This window comes from Rattus norvegicus, chromosome 5 (genome assembly GCF_036323735.1).
Source record: "Rattus norvegicus strain BN/NHsdMcwi chromosome 5, GRCr8, whole genome shotgun sequence".
NCBI lineage: Eukaryota > Metazoa > Chordata > Mammalia > Rodentia > Muridae > Rattus > Rattus norvegicus.
In genome coordinates this window covers 65,213,578-65,241,522 of record NC_086023.1, presented here as the reverse complement: position 1 = coordinate 65,241,522, position 27,945 = coordinate 65,213,578, and the positions used below count along the sequence as shown (strand labels likewise).

Below are 27,945 nucleotides of genomic sequence, written 5' to 3'. Positions count from 1 at the left end.
CTGGGGAGGATTCTGTACTGAAGGGCTTTTATTTCCAGAACGATAGCTCTGGGGAAACCTGGAGGTGGTAGTGCTGGTAGCAGCAGTGGGGTGAAGCCTCCCTGGTGTCACTGCCATGGCCAGCTCAGGCATGGACTTATCTACAATGGTGGGTCTACTCAACACCAGTAATGAAGACCGCTCACTGCTCTGGGCTGGAGCATCAGCCAGCTCCCAGCCTTCCTCTAAACAGTCTTTGTTACCATGGGGATGCTCTGTCCAGGTGGGAGTGAGACTGACTTGTCCCACCCCTCCACCCAGCTGCTACAGCTGCATCCCTTCTCCTCTGTTCCAGACTTAGAGATAAGTAAGTTTTCTTCTAGAAAGCCAACCTAGAGGTGGCAAACCAGGGAGACATAGTTTGTGGTCAACATCAGTGTCATAGCATGTGACAGTTTTGTGTAACTTGGAATTAAAAAATAAATAAACTACTGTCACGGCAATGGGCTCGGACTACCCTGCAGATTCTGTCCCAGTGTGAGCACTCAATCAGCACGTGACTTACTCGTTTGTGCTGCCTTGCTAGTTTCTCTTTAGCTTCTTCCAGCTCTTTCTGGATCTTCAGAACATGCTTATTCATCTTACGAATTGTAGAGTGCAAAATTTCCCACACAAACAACCTTAAGAGTAATGCAGCATTTGGTTAATGTATGTCATCTACTATAGAAAAAATATCTGCAATATTTCAGACTGGCATTCCCAGGGCTGACAGGGACTTCTCCTCTGGGGAGAAGTAGGCGTCCTTTTTCCAGCAACGCTTAGTTCAGCACTGTGGTGAGTTAGGACAGCACCCATCTCCATGCACTGCAGTCAGGTGGGCTCCCAGAGGGCAGGACCATAACCTGTGCTTCTCTACCCCTTAATAAAACTCCTATCATGTGAGTTCTGAGGACCAAACCCAGGGATCTCAGACCACTAGGCTTGACAGCAAGATCCCTGACCCACTGAGCCATTCTGTTGGTCCTGAAAAGCTTTTGATCATATGTCACTTCAGAACTCATGTATGCTCTGCAATAGCAGGTGTAGTGGAGAAGTTAAGACTGCCAGAGACTTCATTTTATTTCATTTGCTTTCACTATATGCTAAGCCTTGCTATTTTGGTCCTGATCATCTATAAAGTCTGTGTACTTCAGTGTTATTAGGGGATACAATTCTGGTTCAAACCTCGTAAAGTCACGAGACAGCTCTGATGAGAAGATCCAGTTTGCTACTGCAGCACAGTCAACAATCTGTGTACGAATCATCTTATCAACCAGTACAGCAATCATCTGCAGTGCGCAAGAGACAGGGTCAAGTTTCACTAGTACGCAGGCATAATGAAAAGCAATGCTAGGAAGATAAAGAAGCAGGGCTATAAACGTGATTTTAATGGCAATGGAATTGGCCAGTTGAAGCCATAACTCATCTTCTTTTTCTTCTAGATAGGGTTCCATAGAGCTAAGGCTGGTCTTGAACTCCTGATTTTCCTGTCATTACCTCCCAAATGCTCTTGATTGGACTAGTCAGTCTTTAGATTTATTCTGCCTTCTGCTATGCTCTAATATTGTAAGAAATATGATATTAACAGTAAAGACTGCATGAAAAGACAACTCTTGAATGGTAGCACTCACTCTTTAGGAAATTTTCATTGATAATACCTCTGTACAAATGTTTATGTGTCTGTGTACCTGCAATTTCAGCTGAAATCTCCCCAGTTAAAAAACAGCATCTTATGGGTCTTGTTTGTAGAAATGGATAAACACGGTAACTATTTCCTACCAAATATTGTGGTCACACAGTTTTCGTACTCAGCATCTAGTATGTGTGGAAATGCTTTTAACACAAACCAACCACAGCGCCACCTGAAGAATGTTACCGAGGTCTGGCGAGATGGCTCAGTGGCTAAGACACTTGACAGCAAGCCTGACAAGCTAAATTCAGTACCCAGGAATCACCATGGTGGAAGGACCTGAAATTTGTCCTCTGACTTCACAAAGGCCCTGTGACCCTCCCATGCACCCCTAACTAACAGCTTAGAGTAATTTAAAAATTTACCAAAAAGAATGTATCGGTTAATTATTTCACAACACCCAGTGTACAGACTTAAACATCTCACTGGCAGATTCAAATGTAACTAAGTTCTTCTCTGTGTGTCTAAGTAAACAGCTGTACCTGCGGGTGATTCCTCCAGACTTCAAACATGACTCTCAGCACATGCAGCTTCCCCTTATCACTTTCTGCTAGAGTTTTGAAGACTTCATGAAACCTTTAGACAAAGGTGAAAAGTACAAGTAAGAGTTATTCATAAGCCCTTTCAGTGTTTTCAAAGCCCCCACAATAACGTTTCTGACTCTAACATATAATACGTAAATGCAAGAGTCCTCACTAAGCACAAAAATGTGCTGGAATTCAGCCTGAAGAAGCTTCTTCAACTTAGGGGAGTGCTCTTTTCTTCTGATTCTTATTAAATTGCTCTCTTTAGATGCCGGCCCTTGGGCAGGCTTTCGTTGCTGCTCTCTCTCTTGGGAAAGGTGTCTAGATAGCTGGACCCTCTGCCTCTGTAGATGACTGTCCCCAGGACCTAGGCTGGCACTGGTTTACCCACCACATGCACATCCACACTGCACACACTTAACCACCACCAACCGAACCCCACTCTACCAAATTATGTAGGAAGATCTTCATATTTCACAATTCTAGGCAAAAATTACTATAGCATCAGCACTCAGATGCACAGACTTACTTTGCAAGAGCACTGAAGGAGTGACTGAAGGACTTGGCAGCTAAGTGCAGCAGAGTCTGGACAAAGACTTCTATTTTCAAGGGATTAAATCTGAACCCTTCATCTGAAAAAAAATTTTTTTATGTTAGGATTTTTTAAAAAAGTCAACTATAGTGATTTCTTGGTGCTATACCTTGGAATGCTAAGGATAACATATGAACATATAATAATATCCCAGTAAAAGCAAACAGCAGACTCTACTGATTTCAAATACTGAAAACATGAAACCAGGTTGGGCCAGCCAAGGCTACACAGCCCTGACCTCAATCCCTCATTGAAAAAGCAGAGCCTTAATATTCTCACATCCATATCCTCTCTCCTCCCCCCGCCCCCAGTTCTTCCATAGACCCCAGGGCTGTTTTTACTCATGCAGGCTCTCACTGTACTCTGTGGCCAGCCTGGCTGGAGTAACAGGCGTGCACTACCACTTCCAGCTCATGACCCATTTGCTTAAAAGCATCAGACAGCCCTCCTCCATGTGCTGACTACAATGTTAAAGCAAAACCAGCCAAAGCTTTAAATCTACATCTTACAACTTCTGCCAAAGTCTAAACTTCCTATTCCCAAGGCTGACTGACAGTCTTTGGTGTGCTCCCCAGACAGATGGCCGTCCCCGCTGACCTGTCGTCTGCTCTGCCTTTGTGCAACGCAGATTTACCTAACTAAGCATTTCACAGGATGCCTTCACAGTGGTGATGCAACTCTCACTACTGTTGACCAATCCTAATCCAGGGAAGCTTTTATATCGCTCTGTCAATTTTTCTATTCACACCAGGAGCATAAAGCAAAGCTAAGATGTTGGCTGGAATTACATGATACTAAGTAAAGATTAGGCAGTAGTATCATAATAACTTATAATCTGGAGAAACTGTCAGTTATACCCAAAATATCCAACCCACTAAGCCTCCCCATTCAGCAAGCCCTCAATGCAGAGATGCATAAAGTAGAAATATATGAAACCCCCGAGTAAACAGTGTGTGGTTTATTTGTATGTAGCACATGGTTTATGAAGCCCCTGAGTAAACAGTGTGTGGTTTATTTTATGTAGCACATGGCTTATGTCCTTTCTTGGTAGCTATTGTTGCTTTTGAGACGAGGTCTCACTGTGTAGCTCTAGGTGACCTGAATTTATTATGTAACCTAAGCTGGCTTCTAACTCAGAGACACCCACCTACCTCTGCCTCCCGAGTCTGGGATTAAAGGAGTGCATATCATACCCAGAATGGCTTTTATTAATAGAAGCTTTTCCCAGAAATTTTAGGGCCTCTTAGGTAAGGGGTGAAATATGCAGGTGCTAAGGACAGCAGACACTGCTGTGTGAGCACCAACAGGCCGCAACAGAACGTGTCACCAGAGCTGTGTCTTATGCTTTAACTTGGCCTAGGAGGTTCAGCTGAAGAAGTCGTTCTCTCACCGTCATCATCAACCTGGTTAGGATTTGGTACGTCCTTCAGAATGCTGAAGATTTCATCGTTGGTTGCCTTACTTTTAAAAGCAACAGATAAACAGAGTGCCACGGAATGTCCAGGAAGAGAATCTAAACACACAACAGAAGGGAAGGTAGACTAAGCTCAAAGACTGTTCTGTCTCTGAGCAGGTAAATCAACAGTTTGCTATTTCACTTTTTTTTTTTCAGAGCTGGGGAACAAACCCAGGGCCTTGCGCTTGCTAGGCAAGTGCTCTACCATTGAGCTAAGTCCCCAACCCCTGTTATTTCCCTTTAAAACAGAATATTCTTTAGCCTAAGATCAGCATTTAAACCATGTATGATACTATACCAGAAAGCCTTACCTAATTCAGTGCCTTTTCATCTAGACTAAGCAATAACTCTCAATGCCAGTACTCATGAGCACACCAGTCCTCAGGTCTCCCAGACATTTTAAACCCAAAAGCTTCTTGGTCATTTTTGCCAACAACCCTTTCTTCTAGAGCAAGTGAGTTCAAACAAGGTAAACACTGCCAATATGAGAGGCCCCACCCTTAAACCCTACATGCTTACTGCTGGTTAGGATTTTGTGAGTAACGTACATATGGTATAGAATTTATGTTAATATAAAGGCATCAGAGCAAAAAGAAATGTACTTTCAATGTAATTCAGACAATGGTAACAAGAAGGGCAATCTTGACACAGGATTGTAAGACCTGTGCTATTAAGACCACCTGTAATAACAAATGTCTATCACAAAAAATAGAGCACACAAGGATAACCATATAGCTAACACTTGCTGTGAGCCTGTTCCTGAAAGTGGTAGGAAATTCTATGAAAAACAAACAAACAAAAAAAAAAAAACAAAAAAAAAAAACCATACACGCACAAGAAAATAAGAATCCTTTGTTACCAAGGAATTTACACACTAGCTGAGAACCAAGAAATTTACTTCAGAAGTAGACACAGAAAGCATTTTTATGAAGTATGAAGCAGGTTGTTAAAGGTTACAAATAAAACACTTGAGTCAGACCATGGAGGAAAACAGGAACTGGAGATAAAAAGCTTTCTGTGGTGTATCAGGAAGAACACGGTTCTCAGACACAGAACTTCCTTGCAGCACGAAATGGGATACTCACGGATGGATCACAACATTCAGTGCAGCCACAACAGCACGGCTGGAACCTCTACCTGACGTCTACCTCTGTACCCATCACCACTGCACACACTGCCTTCAGGAAGCATAAATGGTCCCACAGAGACCACAGCAGTCCCAGCATGTCTGATTCATGGTGCAGTCCCAGAACCCATGGGGCCAAAGGTGAAAATCATGATTACAAATTTACTTCTAGAAGCAGACTGCCAAGAGTCCCAGTGTTCCCAGCATCAAATGTGCACTGGTGGGTCTTATGTCTGTTAACTTGACACAAGCTACTTATCTGAAAGGAGGAAACCCCATTGAGAAAATGCCTCCATAAGATTCAGCTGTAGGGCATTTCCTTAATTAGTGATTGATGTGGGAGGGCCTGGTACATTGTGGGTGGTGCCACCCTTGAAATGGTGGTCCTAGGTTCTATATGAAAGCAGGCTCAGCAACCAAGGGAGGAAGCCTAAGCAGCACCCTCCGGGGGCTCTGGCCTGTCTGAGTTCATGTCCTCATTCCCTTCAATGGACACATGAAGTATAAACCAATCAAACAGTTCCCTCAGCTTGTGTTCATGGCGCTCCATCACAGCAACGGCAACGCTAACTAGGACAAGATGGTAACCAATTCAACAAGTCTCCATCTTAACAAACGCACTTTCAGTCTTAGTACACTCCAGGAAGAATTCCCCTCTGTACAGTACTACTCTTTGTACTGGATTAAAAAGGTCATGTGAAAAACACTGTGAACAGAATAAAACAGAAGGAACCTAAAGCTAACAACAACAACAACAAAATCCTTAATCTAGTGGTTAATGTGAGTCGTTTTTCAAATATAGAAACACGATTCTGAGAACGTCAACCTTCCCTCCTATGGGTAACCAGCTTCCCCGAATGCGTCCATCGGTACTTCCTAAGGAGAGAGTGTTACTTACTGCTACTTTCGTCTCCATACTTGTAAATGCAGGTTGGGTTTGCAGGACACAGAGCTGAGAAGGTGGGAGGAACGATATCTAATATATGCTGATGGTAAGACAACCTACAACATAAACAAGAGTCTCAGAAAGTCTCATGTTTCAGGCTTTGCTAATACTCAACCTGCCCAGAAGCCAGATCTAAGATCCCACAGAGAACAACCAAGACGCAAATGGGGACCAAGTCCTTCCAACCATTGAGAAAGTTAGCATAGGTGAGTGAGCTCAGGCCGCTCAGACACTGACTCTGCAGCGTGCGTTCAGGGAAGACTGCAAGTGAGAATGGGTCGGGTGGAGGTCAGATGGCACGGCTGGGAGGCTGGTCGTGACACGGCAAAGAAATAAGTGGGAGCTAGAAAGAGGCACGCTTTGTCCTGTCCAACAGAGCATTTACATAGTATTTACAATGTTGGGTGTGAAAAGAGGGATATACCGTGCAAGCATGCACACGGTATCTTCCCAAAGGCCTCAACTACCCCTAAAAAATACACATTAAGAGCTTAAATCACAGTTCCCCAAAACATACTCTATCAACTAGAAACTAAAGGCTCTTTAAATAGATGGCTCTCGGAGAGGGCTAAGAAAACACAGATTAGATAAAAACCCAAGTTTAGAAAATAAGAAAATGCTCATCAATGTTGGGAGACATTGAAAAGAATCTTATTGGCTTAATTAACATAAAATCCAAATAGTACAGCAGACTAACTGTAGCCTAAATCTTCATTTAAAAGTGAGTTGGAAGATGGACAAACATTGTAAGTACAAAACAAAGGAGAGAGAAATCCTGTCAGATAATAACCAGTTCCAGCAGTTTCCTTCATGAGAAGCTAAGAGAGCTAAGAGAACAAAATGCAAAGAGCTTACCTCATACATTTCTCTAGAACTTCTCTTACAAACTTTGGTTTGGGACTTTCAAGATCCTGAGTAAGACAATCTGACCTAGGGAGGAAATCTGGATTACGTTAACATGCATAACCTTCAGTTCCTGGTTAGAGGTTTCTCTACCTTTTACCTCATCCACATAGAGTAACTAAATATCAAGAAATACTTGAGACAACAAACTGTTTTAAAGTGAGTTTTAGAGGCTGGTGGTTAAGAGCACTGGCTGACTTCCAGAGGTCCTGAGTTCAATTCCCAGAACCCACATGGTAGCTCATGACCATTTATAAAGGGATCTGATGCTCTCTCCTGGCAAACAGACAGAGCACTCATATATATATATATTTTTTTTTTTAGTTTTAAATATTAAGGTTTTCCTGTGTATGTATGTATTCATGTGCTGCATACATGAGTGTGACCTGTACAGGGAGATCAGAGGATAACCTTGGGCGTTGTTCCCCCAGTGCACCCACTTTGACTTGAGATAGTGTTTCTCGCTAGGCCCAGAACTTACCCATTAGGTTAGGGTGACTGGCCAGTGAGCTTCAGGGATCTGTCAATCTCTATGTCCCTGGTGCTGGGATTAGAAGCCCACATCTCCACAGCTGGCTTTTTTTAAACCCAGGGTCTGACTGAGCAGTGCTAGCTGGTCTGGAACTTGTTATGTAGCTGGCTCCTAACTCTTAGAGATGGGTGTGCCTCTGTCTCCTGGGTGCTGTAATTAAAGGTGTGTGCAACCAAGAAGGGCTCAACATGGGTTTTTTTTAACATGGGCTCTGGAGCTCAATTGGGTCTTTATGTTCGAGTAACAAGCACTTTACTGACTGAGCAATCTCCAATAGTAACTGTTTTCAATAAGGAAGGATAAACCTTACACTTACCAATCTTCCCAGCTCCAGCGGAATTGAAAATTACTTAGATGATGAGAAAACCAATTAATAAACCTACATTGGGGAGTGGAGCAGGGAGAAGAGAAAACAAAGAGTGCAATTTAGACCAGCAGTTTATAAAATCTTAATACAGCTCAACTGTCTCGGGGAACCCCACCCCACCTGTAGTCTTTTGTTTTCTCAACAAAGTCTGACTCCCTGTCCTATGTCCCCAGATTCCTCAGCTCTCACAATGGGGCTCCCTTTTATTCTTGTTAGTGAACAGCCATGAGTAAAGCATGTTTTGTGCAAAATATTTATGTAATTCTCACAGCTATGAAGGAGGATATTAGTTTTTCATGTAACTGTTTATGACATGGAAATAGCTAAAAAAATAAATTGTAGTTAATGTTTACAAATAATTTACAAATGGCAGAATCAGAGTAAGCTTCTCGTGTTTTGCTGGGAATCAAGCATGGGTTCCTGGGAGAGCAGCTAGTGCTGTAACCACTGAGCCTTTTCACCAGCTCTTAGACTCTCAAAGACCTTTTAAGAGTGTAACTACTTCTTCATTTATGTGTTTACACTGCATATCTGTGTACACAGTGCCAGCAGTGCCAGAGGTCAGACGGGTATTGAATCTTCTGGAACTGGAGCAAAGCTTCAGGATGTGCTTGCTGAGAACCAAACTCAGGTCCTCTGAAGAGCAGAACCTGAATTGCTGAGCTCTCCAAGCCCACTACGACCTTTTCAGGACAGCCTATATACCCACTTAAACACACGTAGCTCTCGGGACAGGAAACATCTTAGTGTGTTAAATGATGCCCTGAAGACCATTGGAGTACTCAAATGTTTACAGAACTGGTACTCTATTAGAGACACTGGAAAACACTTTCTTAAAGCACTTCTCTCCAAACTGATTTCAATCATTTGAAATGTTTCAAGGTCATGGACGGGGGTAGTTCTCACTGATAATTTTTGAATATGAGATTCTGAAGATTCCTGAGGCGCTAACATAGCCCTTAGTTGCGACGATGTCACCAATGGCCGTACCTGTCAACACACGTGGTACTCATGGTGTCCAGACGCATGTACAGCATCTCAGTGGCCTGTGCAAGCTGTGACCGGAAGGTAAGGAGAACTACTTCCTACTCTCCTGCCTAAGGACGGTATGTTTCTTTCCTTTTCACATAGCTAATCTTGTTTTTCAAGTTACACTGTCGACGCTGGACAGTAACCCTGACTGCTCCTTTGTATCCACTCCCCCTCAGTCATTTGAGACCTCTCACTGCATCCACCCATCTTTTGTCAGTAAGGAATCCTCACATTTTTCTAAAATTTTACAAAAACAGTATCATGATCTGTGAATCTGTTCTTTCCTTTAGCATAAATTAATTTTCAATTTATGCTGTTCACTGCATTAAAAACAAGTCTTTTTTGTTGCTTAATTGAATATTACCTTTGTAAGAAAACAAAATTTTTTTATCGATTCATGTATTGTTGGACACTCAGGTTACTTCTGATTTGGAAATATCACATACACAATTTCTGTAAGAATCATGCCCAATTCTATCTCTAAAAAGCCATCCCATCTCTTAAGAACAAAAACCACTATCACAACAAAAGCAAACAAATTTTTTTCTAAAAACAGTAGCACCAGCAGCAAACCATCTTTGAAAACCAAACTTCCATATGAAATAACTGGAGATGGAAGTTCAGGATGTACAAAAAGAAATGGACATCTGGGATGATATGTATATATATATACATCTAAATGGTATCATGTATAAAATAGTTTTTCTTTCAAATGCCAAAAAGATTTAAAAAAAAAAAAAAAAAGAAAAAACTTCAAATTGGAGAATTGTTTGACCTCTTTATTATCCGAAAGGAAGGTCAGAAATTAAGACTGAGATTAAGATAATTAGATAAAGTTATAAGACGAAAAAAAAAAGTAGTAAAAAAATTCAGCTTTTCATAATCTAAGGGAGGCAGTAAAGAAAAATTAAGTATGACCAACAGGGTGTGGAGGTAGGTACCATGGTTATGAGACACACAAGAATGCTATAAGGAAAATTACCCAAGTACAACTACACAAGTATAAGAAAGCTCAAAAGCATCACGGGTGCGTGTGGAAGCAGAGTGGAGACTGTCAGCGACAGAGGTGGTGATGGCCACAAGGATAACAGCATCCTCCAGACACAGCGGGCTGACACACAGACTCACAGAGAATGCTACAGCACACATGAGACCTGCACAGGCTCACCAATGGTGAGGGGAAGTGGACACAGAGTTGGCCCCTAACCAAGAAACTATTTAACTGATACCTGCTGGGAAAAGAAGATGGAGAAATCAACACACGAGGGCGGGCCACATGTGCAGGAGTAGCTGGCTAATGTAAAGCAAACTCCAGGTTTGTGTGTGCTGTTTGTTTTGTTGATATTTTCTTCTTCTTCCCACCCCCCAGAATTTGTTTGGATTTTCCTTTGTTTGTTTGAGAGAGACATTAAGTTGAGTGGCTAGGATCTGAGAAAAGTTGGGGAAGAGGAAAGAATATAGTAAAAATATATTGTATAAAAAAGTTTTCTAAAAATTATCTAAAAAAAGAACAAAAACAAACAAACAAAAACCCAGGACCTTTTAAGTTGAAAGTCATCTAACAAAAAAGCTAGGCTGACTGCCGAGCAGAGGAGTAGCAGCTCACTCACAACAAATGAGCGCACTTGCACCACATGTCCACAGAGCAGACATGATGGAACCAGACAAACAGCAACCCACAAGGGTAGTGGGGGCCTGGACCACTCCTAGGAACTCTCATAGACCATAAGAAGCAGCATAAGACACAGCATAAGACAGATACACATGCACGCATACGCGCAGACACAAAGATACACAAGACACACACACACACACACACACACACACACACACACACACACACACACACACAGTTACAGATATGGAATTGCTTATTCAAATCATGCAACTTATCTAGTGAGGTCCTGAAATGGCAGAATATACATTCTCTTCATGAAACTATTATTTTAAAAGGCAAATGAATAGCTGGACATGGCCTCAAACCTATAATCTCAACTCCTGGAGAGTTAGCCTGGGCTAGACTAAGACCCTGGCTCAGAAAACAAACAAAAGGCAATACCAGCATTATTAGTGTGTTGTGAAAGTAACAGGATCCTACTGGAGAGCTTGTAAGCCACAAGACCATATTCTATGTTAAGCAGAGGGAGGTGCTATATGTCAACTTCACAAACACCCACTTTGTCCAAAATGTTATTTACTTAAAAACCAAATGAAACCATTATCCCTAAATCCCAATAGAAACATAAAGGTGAATCTGAGAAAAGAAAGCTCCATAATGCAATCTTTTAAAAGCACAACCAAAGCATGTACACTTAAAAACATGAAAGGATACCACTTGGGGCAGAGAGCCCGGCTGAAGTTTGCACAGTTCGATCAGCAGTGTCGTGTACATCACATCAATGTGCGGAGGCGCTGGAAGCTGAAACAGCTCTGCAAAGATCACCTGTGAAACAACCCAGAGTCAGAAACTACACTCAGTTAGTTTTGCATTTCTACATTAGAAAGACCTACACATTACAATCTAACCATAAACTCCGCAACACCTACACAGAAAAGGAATGGCCTTTTATTCTTAAAAATTATGCTTTCTTTCTGAAATCTACAAGTGAACGGCATGTGCACCCTGTTCTGTATCAAGTCTACTAGACGAAGGCTGCTTGACCCACAGCACTGAGACAAGTGCGCAGTGACCCGTCCTTTGAAGTCTCAGACCGACCGAGGGAGGAACTACATCAAGGGGCTCAAGCAATGGAGCTGAATTCCTGTGGGTAATGAGAACTCTTGGTGGAGCAGATGTGGAGACAGCTGAGTGTCTATGCTGCTACTCACACCAGACCCTGGATCTTTTGGGCAGGCTATTTCCTACCCCTTCCTAAAGTCTAACGCCCTAGAGTGCATTCTTTCCTTTTAATGCATGATGAATTCTACACATTTCCAGGTTTAAAAATATGTGTGGTGGCACACGCCTGGAGTCCTAGCAACTCAGCAGGATAAGGCAGGAGGGTCATGAGTTCCAGATCAGGCTGGGTGATAGGGTGACACCCAGTCTCTGTTTTGCTTGAGACAGGGTTTTTCTGTGTAGCCCTGGCTGTCCTGGAATGCTCTCTGTAGACCAGGTTGGCCTCAAACTCAGAGATCCGCCTGCCTCTGCCTCCCGAGTGCTTGGAGTAAAGGCCTGTGGCACTTAAAAAAAAGAAGAGATGGAGGGATGGAGGGATGGAGGGATGGAGGGATGGATGGAGGGAGGGAGGGAGGGAGGGAGAGAAAGAGAGAGAGAGAGAGAGAGAGAGAGAGAGAGAGAGAGAGAGAGAGAAGCTGAGGCCAGCAAGGTGACTCATCAGGTAAAGGCTCTGAGTCCCACCCTCCTTTCTTCCTTTCCTGGTGAGGCCAACTGAGACCAAACTGCTGGCCATGTCCTTAACCCTCCATTCAGTCTCAGAGCCTGATAAACAGCAAGGAAAGAACAAACTAAGCTGAAGACAGACCGGGAAGGTGAGAATCAGCACCCATGGCATGTGTACCTCCACTATGTGGTAGTTCAATGGGATCTTGTTCTTGCCTGGATAACTCACCAACTGGGCAGCACTGTAAAAAGTGTGATTTAAGTTAGTCAGTGTACAAAGACATACATGAAACCCAACAGCTCTAAATGCACAGAACTTAGCTGAAAAAAACTCTCTGCTTTAATGTTCCAGAATTCAGTTATTAATTAACGTGGCGTGAATTGTTTGTCTTACACACAAAATGGAAACAAAGTAATAATACCAACCCCTTCAGATCTACTAACCTAGGTGCTCTACTCCTAAATATATTTCTCCTCAAAATCTAAGCCAAATCTTTCCAGCTCTATGAAAATTTATTAACTTTGGTTTCTAAATGCTAGAAAACAGAAAAAAACAAAACAAAACCCCAAAACAAAGCCAATAGTATGCTTTGATTTCCACACAGCCAAATAAAACCAGCGTACCATTCAATTTTAGCTTATTCAGTATGTGTGTGAATGTTCAGAGGTCAAGGTCAGTGTTGAGTATCTTCTCCAATTGCTTCTCTATCTTACAAGGCTTCTTTCTCCTACATCTGGGGCTCAGAAACTGGAGATGGCTCAGCAGTTAAAAGGACTGGCTGCTCTTCCAGAGGACCCAGGTTCCATTCCAGCACCCACCTGGCAGCTCACAACTGTCTGTAACCCCATTTCCATTTGATTCAAAGCCCTCTTCTGGCCTTTGAGGGCACCAGATACACATTTGGTATACAACTATACATGCATGGAAAATACCCATACTCATAAAAAATTATTTCAAGAAAAATAACTGGGGTTCTCTGATTGGCTTGACTGGTGAGACAGCAGGCCCTGGGATACTCCTGTTTCAGCGTCCCAGAACTAAGCTAAGGGTGAGTGCCAACACTTGACTTAAACATGGGCTCTGGGCGCCTGAACGCTGGTCCTCATGCTTGCTAGGCTAGCTACAGCCTAATACCTCTAAACATACAGTTTTTTCTTATAAAGGAATCAAACTACCTTCCTATCCCTTTTAAAGTACCACGGAGGGAATCTTACCAAGTTTTCCTTTCCTTCCAGTAGGATTTTATGATGCAATGAAGATTCTCCTCTATGACAAACCTCTCTACTGAATGGCTCCCTGGCATAACAGGACCCTGGAAAGAAAGCCAAATGTACTCATATAAGGAGCCACAAAACAGATTTATTTCTTTTATTCAATAAATACTTGAATAAAATAGCTCTGAACTACTGTGTTAGATAACTACACAGAATCAAGTGTGCTGTCCTCCTGAGAGAGGCCATACAGACACCAGAGCCACTTTACAAATCTGTTTTTTTAATTTAAAAAACTCTCTCTGTCTGTCCATCTATCATCTTCCAATCATTGTGTATGGGTGTCTGCCATGGTGCATTTGTGGAGATCAGAGAACAATTCGTGGGGAACCAGTGCTCTCTCTACTATGGGGGCCTGGTATCAGGTTTCACAGCCCCATGCTTTTATCCAGGGAAGCACGGCCCACTTTTTAAATTTAATAAACACTTTAAAAAGACACTACCAAAATAACAAAAGGATGTTATTTTGAGGTAACTATTTTGGAGTGTTTATACTCTCTCACAGAGGAAGGACAGGCAGTGGGCAGTAATAGCAAGGAAATATAGTTAGCACAGGAGAAATACATACTGAGGTCAAATTCTTGTTTCCCTCGCCATAACTCATAATAACTAATCACAAAGGGTACATGTCATGAATATAAACTAGATTTTCAGTTGATAAACCCAATTAGGTCATTATATAATTTTGATTCAAAGTGCTTTCTTATTATTTAATATAACAGACCTGGCAATCAAGCCCCCCTGCACTCACGGAAGGCTGGACTACTGAATGGGAACCAAAGGCAGGCATTAAACTGTTCGGTTAAACTGTCCCTGACCAAGTCTTTCCCTCTACTGCTCTAGTGTGTTCTGTTTCCAGGCTGATCCAAGGAGAAGAGATTGAAACTCAGGCTGAAGAGCAGCTTTGAGCTTGGAAAGGGGACATTTGGAATCTCTGCTTTATTTTTGTTTGTATTCTTAAAAAAAAAAAAAAACAAAAAACAAAAAAAAAACCAAAACAAAAAAAAAAAAACAAAACCAAAGAAAATAAACAGAATCAAAACCAAACCAGAGGCCCTGGTCAGTGGCCTTCATCCAAAGGCAGCTGGTTTAGATTATCTGCTTGATGTTCTCTTGTGCCAACAACAGACTTTAGAGCCCACTCGTGAATACATCTGCTAGGTAACTTGGTGCCTGAAACTCGTTATGTGAGGTAGGTAACCAGAGAAGTAGAACCAAGCCCAGCGTCTTATAATCCACAGGACGGAGCTCGTTCACAAACCCATATGAAAAGCCCCTGTGCTGGGGCTGAGGTTGACCCGCCACGTGCGACCAGGATGGAGCAAGCAGCAGCTCTGGAAGCTTAGCCAGTGCCAAGCTTCTCTCCAGAGCCAGTCGTCTGCTTCTATGCAAGACACACACACACGCCGAGATATAAAATAATTGTTATGTGCTTAAATGTTTAAATTCAATATCACAACAAAATCATTTTTTCTATTAAAGAGTTGCCAACAGTTTAGCTTCATAATAAAAAACATAAAAAGTACTGTAAAAACTAGAATGATAACGTGGGAGGCTGATATGAATAACAAACTGAGTTGTTTTAAAATATGGATACTTTAGATAAGGAAGCATTTAAAAAAAAAATCAACAGTAGAATAGGTTGCTTAGCATGCACAAAGCCCGGGGTTCAATTCTTAGCATCACATAAAACTGGGTACGGTGGTGAATGTGTGAGATCACAACAGAGGCAGAGGCAGGAGGATCAGAAGTTCAAGGTCAACTCCAATAGCAAATGCAATGCTATAGCGGACATTTGAACTATTCAGCATAGGGGTTCACAAGTACTATCTCAGAATTCAAGGACTGTCACAATGAAGACAGACTGCGCCACAGAGAGACACTCACTAAATAAACAAGAAAAACTAGCTAAACATGGTGCCTGGGAGACAGCTCAGGGGAAGAGCCCCCAGAATCCACATTAAAAGCTAGACCAGGGGGCCATGTACCTCTATCCCCAGCATTGTGGGAATCTCAAGCTAGGTACATTTGTGGGGCTTAAGGTCATGCAGGAGAGCTATAATGGTGACCTCCACGTTCACTGAGAGACCTTAACAACCCCAACCCTGCCCCAAAGGTGAAGAAAAATGAATGACAGCTGGAGTCAAGCTCTGGCTACCCATGCACAGAACACACCCTATCCTAATAGCTGAGATCGAGCACTTGTCCTATGAGTTATTTTTCAAGGTATTTTACATGTGATAATAATTTAGTCGGCCTAGAAATAATAATACCTACTATTTTAGGAGTCCTTGGAACTGAGAGAAAAAGTAAAGGACTCCCTTGTGGGCCTGGGTGGTATTTGCATGAAAATGCTAACTTGGCTCTCATCTTACCCTCCTGACTGGTAAACTATGCCATCTCTCCTATTTATATGAGTAAAACAAAAGTTTTGTCATAACAAGGTGATAAAGTTTGCTGAATTAAAACATTAAATTGTTTTTAATCTTCTTATGTTACAAACAAACAATCCTGAAAATTAAAAGGTTATTTCAGAGCTGGGCAAGGTGGTACGAGCCTGTAATCCCAGCACCTGAAAGGCTGAGATAAGAGAATTTGTAAACTCAAAGCCAATCTGGAATCCAGAAACCCTGTCTCAAGATATCGAAGACAGAAGTCAAAGGAAACTAAGTCACAAGTACAGTTTGAAGCCAGGCCCTTCCGGGAGATCTCGGTCACTGACTTACCTCTGGGTCGTCTGTGTAGTCAAACATCCTGAAGATGACCCTGGGCATTGGGTACACGGAGTCTTCGGTGTGAGGCGGTGGTGTGAAAGGAGGCAGGTTGTGCTGTAGTGCTTCACAGAGGATGCTGTCAAAGGCAAGGTAGGGTCTTAGGATGTGCCTTTCCTGCCACCGGTCCTTTTTCAATTTCTGAATCTGGGCCCACAGGCAATCTAAATACTAAAAAGAGATTTTAATATTTAGTAGACACATTTTGGTTAAACAATACAGAAAAGTCGACCCTCTAGAATACACAACATGTATCAGTATGTCATATAGTAGTAAGGAACGGCATTTTTTGTTTTCATTTAAAATTACATTAATGTGCATGCACTTGCCACAGCATTGCATGTAGGTCAGAGGGCAGCTCCTGCCAGGGCCGCTCTCCCTCCGCAGTCCCGGCTCTATCTCAGGCCGCCCGCATTCCATTTCTCCTTAAGCAGTTTGTTTTCAGAAGCACATTTAGAGTTATTACTTCCTAGGTAAGCGCTCTACCACTGAGCTAAATCCCCAGCCCCACTTCTGCTATTTTTAAAACTGAGTATTTAGATATAAAACTTGTCAAGTCTGTGAAAACTGGTATTCTAAAAAGCAAAGGGGTGTTTCAATTACATTCTACCATCTACTAAAGAGCTCCGACTATGCTTCAGACTCTGAGGAAATGAATTTCTCACTGGAAACATTAGGAACCCAGCCAAGATGTACAGATGCAACAGTCAGAACATTTTCTAAGGCTGTGGTTTTACTCATTTGTGCAGCACTACAGAGCTCAGAGGACAACCTGCAGGAACCAGTCCCTCTTTCCACCATGTGGTCCTGAGAACTGAATGCCAGGCAGGGTTGGGAGCAGCACTTTTACCCACTGAGCCATCTCACTGACTCAGTTTAAGCATGTTACAGAGATCAGAATCCACTCAAGAGCTGCGTTTCTATTACAAGACGGAAGTCAATTCACCTCTTCTTGGGGGTGTGGCTTATCGGCAGTCCATACTTGTAACATGGGCACATGAGTCTTCTGGCGTCTTCTAAAGATAAAAATGAAAATCTACACTTAGGGTGTAAAACATAAAAGACATTCAATGGTTCTCATGATTAGCTAAAGCAATGAAAGACATCTCTGTCCATCAGATCAGCAGATCAACGTTTTTGATAATGGTCTACATATCATCAGGATATAGGCATTTCTGTATCTCAACCACTGATGGCACAAGGGTTAATTGGTACAACCTCAACTCTGGAAGAGATTATGTCTCTGGAAGACAATCTGACTACATATGTCAAAATTCTCAACTGTTCTGAATCTTTACCCAACAATGTCATTTCTATGTTTCTATGTCTATGTAATGTCATCAGTATCATGTCTGAACTTCGTCCAGTCAACTCAGCAGCCTGAGCAGAAGGGTAATTTTGAGCCACAGGTGACTCTCAGCTTAGGAACACTAGAGCCGCAGAGGCGCTGTCATACGCGGTGTTGAAAGGCTCGTTGCTAGCTTGATGCACTAACAAAGTCCTGAGGTCTTGTGAGTCACCGCAGCAGGAGAATGCAATTTAATGAACATTTTCTACAACTTTATGGTTCTGTTTTGTCTTTTAAAATGGAACTGAAACGGTGCTGCTGCTACCAGAGAACTTAAGGCACTTGTTGGGTCAGCAGACATCTTTATGCAAACAACAAAGCGCACCTGAGTGATGGCCTTACTTGAGATAGCTTTCGGTGCTGGAGAAGATGCGGTCCATTTCTGCATCTTTCTTTTCATACAACTCCTTCCCAACCCAGGGCAAGGATGACAGAAACGCGTACACATACCAATCCCGTCGCACCTGAACAAGTTTAAAAGGGTAATAAAAAAGTGCATGCTAGTTAATTTTATTTATTAATTATTCTTTCTTTCCACGGTTAGATGCTAGGCAAGCATTCTATAACTGGGCTAAACAACTCCCTTCCGCCACACCTTTTTTTATTTATAAATGCAATACTGGGGAGGCTTTTCAATAGAGCTTAAATAAAATATCTGGCTAACCCAGAGAATTTCCAAATATCTATTTCTAATCTTATTAAAATCATTTGAATTAACACAAAGATATCAAAAGGACCCACCAGTGAGACAGCTGACTTGCCCTTCAGATATTAAACATTACAGTGTGATAATGTTATTGGATTTTATTGCTGTTCTCAGTGGGAAAAACAAAAACAAAAACCTCAGTAACGGTGCTGCACAGAAAAGATTCAAGATAAAGGGTGCTTACTTGAGGCACATCTTCTTCCTGAGTTACACTTACAAAATTCTCAAACATAGCAACCATAGATGGGGCAGCAATCACATGACAGTTCACAAGATCAGACAGAAAACGGACCTGTGAGGGTAAACGATATCTGTATCAAACCTAACAGTCCTTCATAACTTACAAAACAACCTCATATCAGCCTACGAAACTAAAACCCACGCCTATACCCAGCTTACTATCTTCTTGTTTGTGGGACCTGTCAGCCAAGAAATCTTTAAATGTAAGGCTTAAAACAATATTTACACAAAGCGACATGAATTCAAATTTCAGTGCCCAGAAGCACACCTGCAGTGGGGGCAGCTCAGGCCCACTCGGTTACGTGCACTACAGCACACCAGGTTATGCTACATTTAGCACCCAGACATTCAAATACTCCAGTTACTCCATTCTACTGAAGTAGGTTGGTCTTTCTGTTTGGCTAGGAATCATTTTTGCTGAAATATAGAAACAGAAGTTTTAAATGAGAGACATTTACTGGGTGTCTGGTATGTGCCAGACTCAGTAAACAGTGCTCAGGAACTATTTTAGGAGCTCAGCCTATGTGGGACAACCACGAGCTAAACAAAAAGGGATCACTCTTGCACTAAAAGGTAAATTAAAAGACACATAAAGGCTCTGTACTGCAGAAAGAATCTAAGAGCCAGAGGTTGGGAGGAGTTTGTGAAATGCTGTCTTCTGGACAGGACATGGCCACAACACTCACAACCTTACAGCAGTTACACAAAACATATACAAAACTGGGCAGGTCAATTTTCCTTCACGGATAAGGACGGAGCCCATAAGGCCTCACCCTTTCCAGAAGAGCTACTGAGAGCTAACTGTTGAGGCTGGCTGTAGTTCTGTATTGTAATACTAAATACCAGCCCTGGTCACCTCAGGAACCAGGTCATCTTCACTTAACCAAGTGATACTCTGCAACCTTGCCCCACAAGTTATCCCCGATTGGTCAGTAAAGATGCCTACAGCAGGGCAGAAGAGAAATAGGTATGGCTTAGGTTCTAGAGCAGAGGTTAAGAGGGAGGAAGGGAGGGAGAGAAGTGAAAAGTGGGAGAAGATGCTAGGTGCCTACAAGGGCTGGCCAATTAGACTAAGAGTGCCCCAGGTGGAAGAAGGCAAATTATAACTCCTGGTTACTGATAGGGAAGGAGACAAAAGTTATACAGGACTGATATCTGCCCAGCCCTACTGTTGTTCAGGCTTACTATAAATGTAAAGGTTGTGTGTCTTTTATCTGGGAACTGAATGATCTAAGGCAGGGTAGAAACTCGATTAATATTAAATATTTACCACAACAGTTAACAGTTTCTGGGGAAGGTATTTCCTTTCCTTCAGTTGTGTAGCCACTACTGAGGAGCCCATGCTCCAATAAATGACTTCCCACACCTGTATGCAAGCATCCCTAATTAAACTCAATAAGTCACCCATGTACATCAAAGTAGAAAAGTGGCTAGAAAGGGTACAGCAAGAGGAGGTGGAAAGAGATAATGGGGACCAATGTGACCAGAATATCTTACATACACACATGAAATTGCTTAACAAAGGATAACACAAAGTTACAAACTGTGCTAGAAGCCATGGGGACAAAAGGGATTTGGGAGATAGGATTTAGAGGTTAGAGACCTAAAGGGAAGCAAAGAAAAGCTAAAAATTAATGTCAGCTTCCTGGACAGCTTACCCAGTAGGCAGTGGCCCCTATGAATGAACTGGTGAGCTTACAGAAGAAGCTATAATAACAGGAATTCAAGGACCTTCATTTCAATACTAATTTATAATATCTATTGCAAATTATATATGATTTATATATACTATACACACACATATGCATTAAACTTACCAAATATACAGCTTCATTATAGTTGTTTGCTTTTAGCGATTCTTTAAGTTGACGAATCATAGCTTCTACAAATTCTCCTCCAAAGTTATAATTTCTGGCATTCAGCAGTCCAACTAATGTTGTATAAATTGTTAGCTTCTCAGGTAACAGACGTGCACTGATTTGAGAACCCGTACAAAACAACCCCAAAACAAAGGTTTTATATTAAGCTGTTGAATAGTACATGAAGCTTTTAACATTCAATAACTTTGGAACAAAATTGCTTTTAACTATGTCTTGAAAATGACTTCAGGAAAGACATACGTATCACTGTAAAGTATACAGATACAGACTCTAATATTTTTCATTTGAGTTAATCCAAGAGTTAAGGAACAGTTACTTGTGAAGTTATCACACCAAAATTAATGCACTCATGTTAGAGCAGTCTTCCTTCAAATGTGTGGAGTGGAAGTAAGCAGCAATCCCACAGAAGATGGTTTCTATGGTAATCTCTGAAGTGTTCCATGGACCGAGATTCTTTACTGCAGAATCATTAAGGGGAACAGAGCATTCAGAGCTTCTAAACTTAGCTAGCCAAACACCATGGGACCAGAATTCCTCATGGAGAAACATTATTGGATTGCTTATAAAAACTAAAAAGTTAAAATGAGTTTCAACCAAGTTCCTATGAGAAATGCTTAAAACGCAGCATGCTAATCAAGTTGAGAACGTGCTGAGGACGGGTAGATGGCTGAGCGAGTTAAAGCTCTTCCTTGCCAGCCTGAGCTGGACAGAACAGATTCTTCCAAGCCATTCTCTGACCTCCACACATGCTGCAGCACATGTGCACCCACACATGCACATACACACAAAATAAATGAAGCCTTTAGATAGAGCGCAAAAAGAAAATCAAGTAAGTACTAATAATAATTCTATGGAGAATTCTTTTATATTCTTCTCTTAAGGTATCTTGCTGGGTCCAGGGGAGATTTAGGAGCTCAAAAACTACTTGTACTGAAAGTACTCCATGGTCCCTAAAGCTTCCTCCTCCAAGTAAAAAGATTTTAAAGGACCTGCCAATCAATACCAAGCTCAGCCTTACACAACAAACATGGCTTCCAACAGCTTCTCCAGCACAAACGGTTCTGTAATACATACTATCAAATCAGAGGGTATCACATGGCTAACTATAGTAAAACGATCGTTTTCATAGTTCCTATGAACTGACTGGATTCCTTTGCAAACACAATTTATCTGCGGGTCAGGGGCCCAGCAGTTACAGCTCCTGTTCTTGCACAGGACTCAAGTTGGATTCCCAGCACCCACATGGTGGCTCATAACTGCCCAGAACTCCGGCTCCAGGGCATCCACCACCCTCTTCTGACTTCCACAGACAGAGGAATAATTTTTTCACACAAAAATTAAATCTTTAAAGTTACCCATGCTTTATAAATTCCTGAAATGGTAACTACAGCACCAAGGACAATTATGTCATTAAAAACTTCAAGAGCATCTTCAGCCCTCGAGAGAGCCCACCCACTTGACTTAGAAGTTTTCCAATACATTAGGTGTGCACACACGTGTGCGTGCACACACACAGAGCTAAACTCTAAACATCCAAATGTGGTGGTGCACTCCTTGGTGGGGGAAAGGGATCTCTAAATAAGACATCTACTTTCTCATCTATTTTCTGAGTTAAAAAATTAACTTAATGATTTTGAAACTCTAAGAAACAAAACAGAAGGAAAGCACTTCAGCTCAGTCCTATTTATCCCTTTAAAACACTATGTTGTTATGCAAGGGCAAAGATGAACATTTCATGAGCACGGGTTTCAGGACAGAAGGACAGCCAGTGACTAGTTAACATAAGCATGTCCTCTGAACATTCCCCAAAGCACACAAGAGTAGATAATACATCATCACCTGGATCCACAAATCTTTTACATACATACACTGTACAAAGGAGCCTTAAGATCTTGCTCTTGTAGTTAGGAAGATCAGCTTCTAAAACACCAGCCAGGCCTTCGAGATTGCTCTCTAAAGAGCAAGCGCTCTGCAGAAGACATCATTATTAATGATCTGTTAGCACTCAAGCAATTGGTGAATTAAAGTCAAAATTCTTGGACCATAAAGACATTACAGTCTTCTATAAGGCCCTATAATACCATAGGGAAGAAAACAAGAACTGACGACAATTTCATGGAGAATTCCCTCAGCATCAATCAATTCCAGTAGTTACTGCTCTACAAGAAGAGTCGATGCAGTCTTCCAGAGGGAAGGCAGCACGGGCTGCACTCTACCTCTCACTAATGATCCACCACTGTCTCAGGCACCAGCCTGCTTCGGCTCAGCTAGACCGAGAGCTCTGTTTAGGACTCAGCTAATGACAAGTACTTACTGAAAAAATTTAATGCTATGAATCCCAGGAGTTCCAAATACTTTCACTCTGAGATACAGATGTGCAGCAATAATAAAAGCTTTGTCTAAAGCCTACATTACCCAGTACAACTTCAGAAATTAATCAAAGCTGTCAATCACGACCCCAACCCCTGGGCTTGGTACATACCTTTTCCCCTACTTTGCATATTAAAGATTCCAAATGATCTTCCGTTTCATTTGCATCTGATGTCTTCCTCCTTTTGTGAGGTTGTCCACCTATTTCACATTTAAAAAAAAGCAACATTATATGATAATCTACTATCAAAGTTTTTGTCATACTTTTTTTTTTAAAGATGTATTTATTATATATAGGTACACTGTAGCTGTCAGACAGACCAAAAGAGGGCATCCAATCTCATTACAGAAGATTGTAAGCCACCATGTGGTTGTTGGGATTTGAACTCAGGACCTCTGGAAGAGCAGTCAGTGCTCTTAACCACTGAGCCATCTCTCCAGCCCTTTGTCACACGTTTATAGGGTTATATTTTTTAGAGTAGTACTTAACCAATCCTGTTTTAACTAGTCTAGGTAGCTGGAGAACTTCTATGTCACATCCTTTAAAGATTTGTTTGTGCACATGCGAGTGAATGCACATGTGTGTAGGGGTCCCTGTGTCAGTGCACTCACATTAAAGCCAGCAGTGGGTGCCGAGTATCCTCTTCTACCACACTATTTCTTCAAGGCAAGGTCTCTCCCTGAACCTGGGGCTGACTTTTCTTAGCTTGGTTAGAAGCCAGCAAGTCCTAGTGTTAACTCCTGTCTCCACTCTCCCCTGTAGCTGGGGTTAAAGGTATGTACTGCATGCCCAGCTGCTGAGACCAATCCAGTTCTCTAATGCTTTTAACTGTTGAGCCATCTCTCCAGACCCCAGTCTCTCCCCCTGCTTCTATATATGTAAACACACACACACACACACACAAACATATACGTAAAAAACCACACACACATATATGTAGTATAATTTTTCTATTACTTTATGTGTATGGATGTTTTGTCTACATGTACAACTGTTCACCACTTGTATGTCTGGAGCTCATGGAGGCCAGAAGGGGATATCAGATGCCTTGTAACAAAGTTATGGACATTTGTGAGACAGAGTCTGAGAGCTGGGAATTAAACCTGTCTCCTAGAGAATAGCCAGTGCTCTTAACTGCTAAGCCATCTTTCCAATGCCTTACCCCTGTCTCCATCATTAAGATCCCTATAAACAACAATGCCAGGAGACAGAATCAGTTAAATTTTGTTTGGCAGTGTCTAGAGCTATGTCCACTTCTGTGAATACACTGCATGGCACTGACATAGGAAACAGCAGTAATCTGAACACTGCTGCTACTGTTCTTGCAGTTTACTGATCCTGTTGTTGGTTCCTAAACCTGGGAGTCAACAGTACTTGATAATCTGATGATCTAACTAAGCTACTATGTAAACTAGTAAATTAGGGATGCAAAACCAAGGTGAATCCTTTGGAAAAAATTTTTTTAAATAAATATGACCCTAGGGGCTGGAGAGATGGCCCAGTGGTTAAGAGCACTGACTGCTCTTCCAGAGGTCCTGAGTTCAAATTCCAGCAACTGCTTGGTGGCTCACAACCATCTGTAATGGGATCCAATTCCCTCTTCTGGTGTATCTAAAGATAGCGACAGTGTACTCACATATATAAATAAAGTCTTAAAACATATATTAAAAAAATATGACCCTAACCATCAGCAGTACTCACAATGAGAAACTGCTCCAGCATGCGTGATCAACCATGTTCTTTCTTATTCAGAACCAGATTTAGGTGAAGGTCAGAGAATACAGAGTGAAAAACTCGCACTCGGCATTGGGAGCAGTAGTTTTCTAAACTTTACCAAATTCTTCCCTTCCTCCTGGTCCATCTTCTATACTAATCTTTCATCCCATCTCCAAAGCTCTCCTGATTATATGGTTAACGTATCCCAGTTTGCAACCAACCCTGACTTCAAAACGACCCTTCCAGGTTTTTTTGTAAGCCTGACACATGGAAGTCACTACTTTGGGGAGACAAGCAGGCTTTCTAAAGAAAGTGAGAAAACACAGGCACACAGACACATCTCTGAACTGTAAACCTGTGTGTCACTGTGGCCATTCAGTCAAGGTTTATTTGGAGAAATGTGGTTTGCAGAAAGTATTTGGTGCTCGAGAGAAGACGGAGTATACATATTAGTGATACAGATTACAATCTGAACACATGGACAGTCACAAGACACTGAACTAAGCGGAGAGCCTAGGTGAGAGCACAGAAGCAGAATACAATACCTTCATTAAGAATACCTTTGCGGGGAGCGGGGAGAGGGCTTGGTAGGTAAGAATACTTGCTGCACAGGCATGAAAACCTAAGTCCAATCCCTAGCATCCACACCAAAAAACTAACACATAATTGGTATCTTGGTGTTCCCCTCTAAACCCTCCACCAGGGAGGCAGAAGATGAAATCACTGAGTTAAGAGGACACATACAGAGTTCCAGGACAGCCAGGGCAAAATAGTAAGACTTGACACAGGTTAGTCATCCGAGAGAATGAGAAAATGCCTCAGTATGATCGGGCTTTAGGCAAGCCTATAGGTCATTTTCTTGGGAGAGGGCTCAGCCCATTGTGAGTGGTGCCATCCTTGGGCTGGTGCTCCTGAGTTCTAGAAAAAGGCAGATTAAACAAATCAAGGGAGCAAGCCAATAAGCAGCACTCCTCCATGGCCTCCGCATCAGCTCCTGCCTCCAGGTTCCTGCCCTAACTTCCCTCAGTGATGGACCTGAACCCCTTGGGGATCAAATGACCCTTCACAGAGGTTCCGTGTCAGATATCCTGCATATCAGATATTTACATTATGATTCACAACAGTAACAAAATTACAGTTATGAAGTGGTAATGAAATAATTTTATGATTGGGGGTCACCACAACATGAGGAATTGTATTAAAGGGTCACAGCACTAGGAAGGTTGAAAACCACTTTGTTTGAAATTTTAGATACTCTTTGGGGAATTAGCTGAACGTTTTCATGCCCCAAACAATAAAAGAGAAACAAGTTTATGTTGACACCATATTCCAGAAAAGGCTTTAAAACATTGCTATGTAAGTTTTACAACGTATGTCAAAGTTACATATTGCTACATACACCTAGTGCAGAAAAGAGACCTTTATTTATGTTATTAACCACCCACTCTAAAGGCTCGTAAACTCCAAATTATAGCCACGCCTTTTGTGGTGCACATGCCTTTACTCCCAGCACTTTGGCAGCAGAGGCATGCAAATCTCTTGAGTTTGAAGCCAGCATGGTCAACACAGCCAGTTCCACAACAGTCAGGGCTACACAGAGAAACCAGCGGAGGTGGATGGGTGGAAAACAGACAAGAGAACACAACAAACTAACAAACAAGCAAGACACCAAATAATTTTCTCCCTGCAACAGGAACCTAATGTCACAAGGATACATTGTACTATTTCCTATACCCTTATTAGAATCAGATGTGTAATTTGGATCAACAAAGTAGACAAACACACCGTAAAAGAAAAAAGTAACTTTGACTCTACAAACTTAAAACAATTTAAAATGACTAAAAATATCACCTCTGAAACAAAGTATACTGTCCCTAAGTAGAACAAACTTTTTATACAGTTAAGTTTAAAAACATCAGTCACAGTAAAATATAAAGACCTAAGTAGAAGAAGAAAGAATAGGCTATCTGGATTTTGACTTTGAATAATCCAAAAACTTCTTAATAAGACAGTATACTTAACACTGATAAAATGTATATCCAACGTTAACTGGAGAGGTTCAGAGATACTGTTAAGGAATCTAAGACTGCCAGACATGATATTTCCCTTGGGGGAAGGGGGGTCAGTGGGATCACATAGCCAGGACATAGTAGTTCCAGCCTGAATGGCATAGTTCTAGACAGCCACAGAGACCCTGTCTCAAAAATAAACAGAGAGTCTAAGACTGAGTTAGATTTGGTACTTTCCATTTACAATACCTCTGTCTGTGTTTCTAAATGACAGGAATTTCTTGACTAGCTACCTTGTAATATCTCTGTGAATCCCCAATAGTATAGTCCTAACAGAAATGTTGAAAGTGGTCCAGTAAGGTATGAGCCTCATAACTTCTACCCTTATTTTCTCTCTTTTAGCAACAGTGACCTCTTTGCTATCTGTTCTCTAAACATGACAGAAATGCTCTAACTTTAACTCGTGGTTTCCTTTGGACCTCTGCTTTCTCCAAACATCCACATGGCCTATCCTTACATCACTGTAATCTGCAAGTCGAACTTACCTGACCAGCTTCTCTCTCACTTTGGTCTCTGTACCCTTTACCTCACTTTATTCTCCACAGCCTCATGACCATATAATGACTTACACTATACTGTTGTGGATTTTGTCTTAATACAGGAGGGGGAACCTCCACTGTTTTACTGCCTACTACTGTACTGCAAGTACAGAAGCTAGGAAATTGTTTAGTAAGTCCTGATTAGATTATACAGCTGTTTTTGGTATCAACAGGGCTCCAACTCAGATACCAAAATTGAATGATGCTCAAGTCCCTTATATAAAATAGTGTTGGTATTTGCCCATGATCTATGTATACTGTGATACTTTACATTATCTCTACATTCCTTATCATATAATACAAGTGTTATATACATAGTTGTGACATTATATCATTTAGGAAATAACAAGGAAAAAAATTAACTAACTACAGGTTCAGTACTGACACCTTTCAAGTATTTTGGAACCACATTGCAGAATTCAAGGATAGAGAGAATGAAGATGCAGAAGGCCGACTATACACAGCCCAGCATAAGGAACATCAGAGTAGAGTTGACAATAACCA

General features: G+C 41.7%; 2 protein-coding genes across 4 annotated transcripts in view; one reads left to right on the top strand and one right to left on the bottom strand.

Moving 5' to 3' along the window:
- The window catches only part of Xpa (XPA, DNA damage recognition and repair factor), a 48,504-nt gene extending 34,262 nt beyond the window's left edge, over positions 1-14,242 (top strand). The window contains exon 6 of one of the 2 annotated variants that reach the window (NM_001106656.1): positions 13,766-14,242. In NM_001106656.1, the coding sequence (NP_001100126.1) occupies positions 13,766-13,818 (53 nt within the window). In that variant the 3' untranslated portion in view covers positions 13,819-14,242. Of the gene's footprint in view, positions 1-9,036; positions 10,718-13,765 lie in introns of those variants that run through there. The other variant, XM_039109456.2, reaches the window with a different exon arrangement.
- Ncbp1 (nuclear cap binding protein subunit 1) overlaps positions 1-27,945 on the bottom strand; it is a 32,901-nt gene that overhangs the window by 3,010 nt on the left and 1,946 nt on the right. Inside the window, exons 2-20 of one of the 2 annotated variants that reach the window (NM_001014785.1) lie at positions 23,229-23,317; positions 22,615-22,715; positions 20,684-20,840; positions 18,811-18,918; positions 18,263-18,384; positions 17,519-17,588; positions 16,528-16,743; positions 13,745-13,842; positions 12,708-12,771; positions 11,519-11,629; positions 9,145-9,209; positions 8,104-8,166; positions 7,208-7,282; positions 6,305-6,408; positions 4,215-4,337; positions 2,762-2,864; positions 2,191-2,284; positions 1,204-1,307; positions 545-659 (exon numbers count right to left, since the gene is read on the bottom strand). In NM_001014785.1, the coding sequence (NP_001014785.1) occupies positions 545-659; positions 1,204-1,307; positions 2,191-2,284; positions 2,762-2,864; positions 4,215-4,337; positions 6,305-6,408; positions 7,208-7,282; positions 8,104-8,166; positions 9,145-9,209; positions 11,519-11,629; positions 12,708-12,771; positions 13,745-13,842; positions 16,528-16,743; positions 17,519-17,588; positions 18,263-18,384; positions 18,811-18,918; positions 20,684-20,840; positions 22,615-22,715; positions 23,229-23,317 (1,982 nt within the window). Of the gene's footprint in view, positions 1-544; positions 660-1,203; positions 1,308-2,190; positions 2,285-2,761; positions 2,865-4,214; positions 4,338-6,304; positions 6,409-7,207; positions 7,283-8,103; positions 8,167-9,144; positions 9,210-11,518; positions 11,630-12,707; positions 12,772-13,744; positions 13,843-16,527; positions 16,744-17,518; positions 17,589-18,262; positions 18,385-18,810; positions 18,919-20,683; positions 20,841-22,585; positions 22,716-23,228; positions 23,318-27,945 lie in introns of those variants that run through there. The other variant, XM_006238037.4, reaches the window with a different exon arrangement.